Raw genomic sequence first — 5,138 nt, forward strand, 5'->3', positions numbered from 1 at the left:
GGGCCAGTTTCATTTGCAGTGTGAACATGGAAGCACCTCGCCAAGTACAACAGCAACTTCCTGCTCGAGGAAGAGGAGGAAGAAGAAGAGGAAGAGGAGGAGTGAGAATGCGTGGAGGAATAGGGGGAAGAGGCCGAGGAGCACGGAGGCACCATGATGTCCCAGATGAAATCCGGGCCACCCTTATTGACCACGTTATAAACCATCGCCTCACAATGGCAGAGGCAGGTCGCCGAGTACAGCCTAATGTGCCTCGGTCTACAGTCTCCTCCATCATCCAAACCTTTCGCAGGGAAAACAGGTACAGAACTATGCTATTGAACTATTCAGTGTTGGTGTGTGTGTAGGCCTAGAGTACTGTAATATCTTCATGTGATGTTATATGATACTATAAAAATGACAAAGAAAAAAAAATGGAGAAAATACTGTGAATAGTATTCCAGTCACTGCGCAGTGCATCACACTTTTAGTACCATAAAACAGCAGTACAATTAGAATAGAATAGAATAGAATATAATTCAACTTTATTGTCATTGCACATGCACAGGTACAGGGCAACGAAATGCAGTTACCAATTACATTGGTACCAATTACATTGGTAACTCATTTTGTAACAAATTTACAGTGTTGACCTTTGACTTGTATGTCTAGGATTGGACGACAGCCTCAAGTGGGTGGCAGAAGAAAACTTCTAAATGAACAACAAGAACGAGAAATATGCAACATGGTCATTGCAAATAATGCCATCACACTGAGACAGATTCGTAATGCAATCCTGCTAGACAATGTAATGTTCCAAAATATAAACTCTATCAGCATCTCCACAATAGACCGGGTATTGAAGAAACATCAGATGACCATGAAACAGATTTACAGGGTACCATTTGAGAGAAACTCTGACAGAGTGAAAGGGCTGCGGTACCAGTATGTGCATGTAAGTCAACTACTGGTTGTCTATCATTGTAACACTATTACAGTAAGACATGGTTACCACTGTTTTTTTGTTTTACGTTATCCTTTTTACCTTCAGAATCCAGCTTTGTGTGACTAGAGCATTTTGCCTAGAAATTGTCTTCAGTTTTCCACTCCCTGTTTTTACAGTACTTTAGATCCTCCCTGCAGTATCTGTCTCTACTTGACTGATTAGATTTATTTCTATTCTATTGTAGAGAATAATGGCATTAGAAGGCAACGAAACCCCTCACATCCTAGTGTTCGTTGATGAAGCTGGCTTCAACCTGGCCAAAGGTCGAAGGCGTGGCCGTAACATCATTGGCCACCGAGCCACTGTGGATGTCCCAGGCCAGCGAGGAGCAAATATAACAATGTGTGCCGCTATATCAGAAAGAGGTGTGGCCACACACATTCCCAGTTTAGGGCCCTACAATACACAAAAGCTCCTCAATTTTTTGGACCACCTTTATACTGATCTGATCCCAGAAAATGAGAGAGGTGAAGAAGGACCTCAGCTACCACATTATGTCATTGTGTGGGATAATGTGAACTTCCACCGCGGCCCACGCATCAGAACCTGGTTCACCACCCATCCCCGGATGCTGATGGAGTTTCTTCCACCTTACTCTCCTTTCCTAAATCCAATTGAGGAGTTTTTTTCAGCTTGGAGGTGGAGGGTGTATGAGCATCAGGCTCAAGACCAGAGGGCCCTGCTGCATGCAATGGATGCTGCATGTGAGGACATCACAGGGGATCAATGTAGGGGATGGTTGAGACATTCACGCCGTTTCTTCCCTCGCTGCATCGCAAGAGAAAATATCCGTTGCGATGTGGATGAGAATTTATGGCCTGAAAGAGAGCAGCGCGTCGATGGCCAGGGGGATGAGGATGGTGGCCAGGAAAGAGAGGGTGACAATGGCGACCACTGAAAATATTACTGTACTATAGTTCTGAAACTTTATTTACAGTATGGTAGGCTAGAGTTTTTTTTGGTTTTTTTGTTTTTTGTTTGTGTTTATAACTGTTCACATTTACAGAATCCTGTATATGTTTTCTTTTCACAGTATGTTCTCTAATGTTAACATTTCTTTGTACGAATAAAAATGTTTACAGTTTCCTTGAGTATGAGTGGTTTATTGGAGGCTGATTTTACTGTAAAATCTTTTAGTTTTATTCATAGTGGTATTCTGTTGCTAGACCTGTGCCTCAGTGACAAAACGTCTAAGCATTTTGACTTGCAGTGCTTAAACAATGCCAAAGGTATAATGCATTTTGGGGGCATTGACTATTTATATGAGAAGGATATTTAGTTTTGACACATGGATAAACTCTTTTGGGAGAGATATGAGCTTTTGCAGGGGATCCATGGTGTTGTGCTAAACCATCCAGGTTATTTTGACAAAAGCACTAAATGAATGCACATGTGCCAAGGCAATTGAGAAGGATCTGTGCTATTTTGACTGTACTGACCTTTTATATGGGAAAGGAATCTGCTTTTGAAGCATAGACGAAGAGTTTGGGGAAAGATATTTGATTTTGCTAGTGAGCTATAATGTTGGGGAGAACTGTAAGACTGTTTGGCCAAATGACCTTATGGTTTTGAGAATGTCATCTCGGTTTCAAGAAATGAGCCAAACCAATCGAGAAAAACTGTAATAGTTCTTGTTTACAGTTCATTCATGCAGCCTATATTATGCAGGCTTATGCTTTTCAGAATTACCATTTACAAAAACATTTCAGTATATGCCCAGAAAATTCTGTCTAACTCAAACCAGTACAGATGAGTACAAATAATTTAAGTCCAGTCCAGTTCTAAGAGATGAGTCCAGCACAACCAAGGTGAGTCCAGTCCAGATTCAGTCCATTCCAGGCAAGTCCAGAGGGTCTTAAAGGAGGAAGTGATTTTAATTAAAGATAAGTTGCTCAGTGTGTGGTCATACTGAGCCTGTTAAGCTGAATCCAATAGGCTGGATGTAGCAGCTAGGAAGCCCTTGTAAAGCACAGGCTCTATTGAAGCCCACTGCATTTCATTTGCCTGGGAATCAATGCAGATTGACACCACTTAACATGCAAATGGCGCTCAGGTCAACCAGCAGCTTCCCGCCTGCTGGAAGAGGTCCAAAATCTACAGCTTAACTCTCTTTTTACCACCTTTCTTTTTTCTCTTTTTCCCCTGTCTGTGCTCTCGTCCGTCAGCCTCCTTTCTTTATGCTTTTTTCCATCTTCCCTTCCATCTCCTCTCCCCTCCCACCCTTCTTTTCCATCACATTCCTCCCTGCTGTTGTAAAAATCATATTCAGGATATTCGTCCATTTAAAGATATGAGAAAATAAAAGACTATTGATTGGTTGATAAACTGCCACTGATGGCAACAGAATAGGACTGTAGTCCGTAGAAGCCCTTGCTGAGGCTATGAGTGCATGTTAGCTGGAGGCACTATATGCGAGATGCTGCGGATCAATAAAGTGTATTGTGTGTGTCGGCCCTTAGCTATTCTTCCAATTACACATTTCCAGCAGTGCGGCCGAGCACAGCTCTTAACACCTTAATGGATCAGCTCAGGGAAGTGTCCACATGCACATACACATACAAATACACAAAAATAGATACAGCTTTACAAGGTAAGCATTCTTAAATTGATTTGTTAAACAGCGTTTTGAGCCCTGGTGCTCCCTGCAACTGTGTAATTACTGTGAGAGCTGACACTGTATCTGTGTGTGTATGCCTCAGGGCTACGTGTGTGTCTGCATCAGACTGTGTCTGTGGATAATTTCATGAAGCGCCATGCGTTTGTGTTTCTAACAGTTTCCAGATGAAGGAAGCTCCATGTGTCTAATTACTGAATAAGAGAGAGTTTCATTAGGAGTTTATTACAGCTGGCAGCACTTCTCTCTCCTCCACTCATAGCCTCATTCCACTTCTCTCTTATGTCAAAGAGCCAAGTAGAGTATGTACGCTTATAACTCCTCTGAATAAGCACATTCAAGAAAAACACAGCAGGCAGAGACACATTTGTAAGCGAAGGTGACTGGTGTGTATTTGAAGTGTTTTCTGAGTACTCACTTTCCATTTCACATCACCTGGTGGTGCCTAACCTGCCCAACAGGTGCCATCTTTGAGTCAACTGCCTAACAACACATGCAACTGGGGAAAACATCAAAGTGTGTTGTGATCTCATGCCTATGAAGGAAGCAGCTCATGATTTACCAACCAGCCAGGACATGGTCTTGTAAAAACTTTTACTCTGCAAAAAAAAAAATAGTTTTCAGGTTTACACTTTTTTTAGCAGTCAAAAGAAGCAGTTTCAGTCTGGACATGTGTCCAGCTTAACAGTGGTACACTGTGGAACCATCCCAACCATGGATTTCTTATCTGCCACTCTTGTAAAAGCCTTCAAGCCTTCTCAGAGCAAGATTCGAATCATTTTTACTAATTTGAAGGAGATTCTTCAGCTGCTGTCTCGGTCCTAGTCATCACCTTTTCATTCATAACCTGCATACTGACCATGAAATAAGTGTGTTGCAACTTATTCTTCCTGACTGCTGCTTTCCTGGTAGATGTACATCAAACAGATGTTCCTGCCAGCATTATTTTTCTATATTGTTCTGATGGTGGTGATTTTATTTGGCGTAGGCATGCATTCTTTCTGTGTTTGTTTTTCATGTATATATATGTAGTTAGAAGGAGCTGAAAGCTGACTGGAGAAACATGCTTGTCTTTGTAGATCTATTTAATGATAATTGTTTTTCAGTTTTCTGAGTAAATAATCACACATTGCATACAATGATTTTAAATACCAGCTCCCCATGGACACTTAGTTGTGTTTCACTTAAGGCACTTCTGCAATGGCTTTAATTTTCCAACTTTGGATCTTCATGCATCTATAGTGTATAATCAATATCACCAGTTGTAAAAATCTCATTAAAAACATTAAAAATATTCCAAATCAAAGCCAATTTAAAGTAAAACCAACTCAGCAGCTAAGGTGGCAGAGTGGATCAGACGCTAACCAGAAGGTCGGTGGTTCGATCCCAGGCTGCTCCAGGCTGCATGCCAAATATCCTTGGGCAAGATACTAACCCCATGTTGCTCTCCGATGCATCCATCGGAGTGTGAATGGGTGTGATTGGGTGAATGAATTAGCTGTATAAAGCGCTTTGAGTGCTCGGACAGAGTAGAAAAGC

General features: G+C 41.7%; 1 protein-coding gene across 1 annotated transcript; it reads left to right on the plus strand.

Annotated features, from left to right (window-relative positions):
* Nucleotides 1-247: 247 nt before the first annotated feature.
* On the plus strand, nucleotides 248-2,808 carry LOC120720524. Its single transcript, XM_040010255.1, has 3 exons — nucleotides 248-301; nucleotides 652-934; nucleotides 1,170-2,808. The coding sequence occupies exons 2-3, from the start codon at nucleotides 725-727 to the stop codon at nucleotides 1,881-1,883; spliced, it is 924 nt and encodes a 307-aa protein (XP_039866189.1). The 5' UTR covers nucleotides 248-301; nucleotides 652-724; the 3' UTR covers nucleotides 1,884-2,808.
* The last annotated feature ends 2,330 nt before the right edge of the window (nucleotides 2,809-5,138 follow it).

The sequence above is a fragment of the Simochromis diagramma genome, unplaced genomic scaffold (assembly GCF_900408965.1).
Source record: "Simochromis diagramma unplaced genomic scaffold, fSimDia1.1 OVJJ01000585.1, whole genome shotgun sequence".
Classification (NCBI taxonomy): Eukaryota; Metazoa; Chordata; class Actinopteri; order Cichliformes; family Cichlidae; genus Simochromis; species Simochromis diagramma.

Excerpts from the sequence above, each read along its gene's own strand:
- LOC120720524 (XM_040010255.1), top strand. The coding sequence starts at position 725 with ATGGTCATTGCAAATAATGCCATCACACTGAGACAGATTCGTAATGCA. Across the intron at positions 935-1,169 it reads TGCGGTACCAGTATGTGCAT|AGAATAATGGCATTAGAAGG; the intron begins GTAAGTCAACTA and ends ATTCTATTGTAG.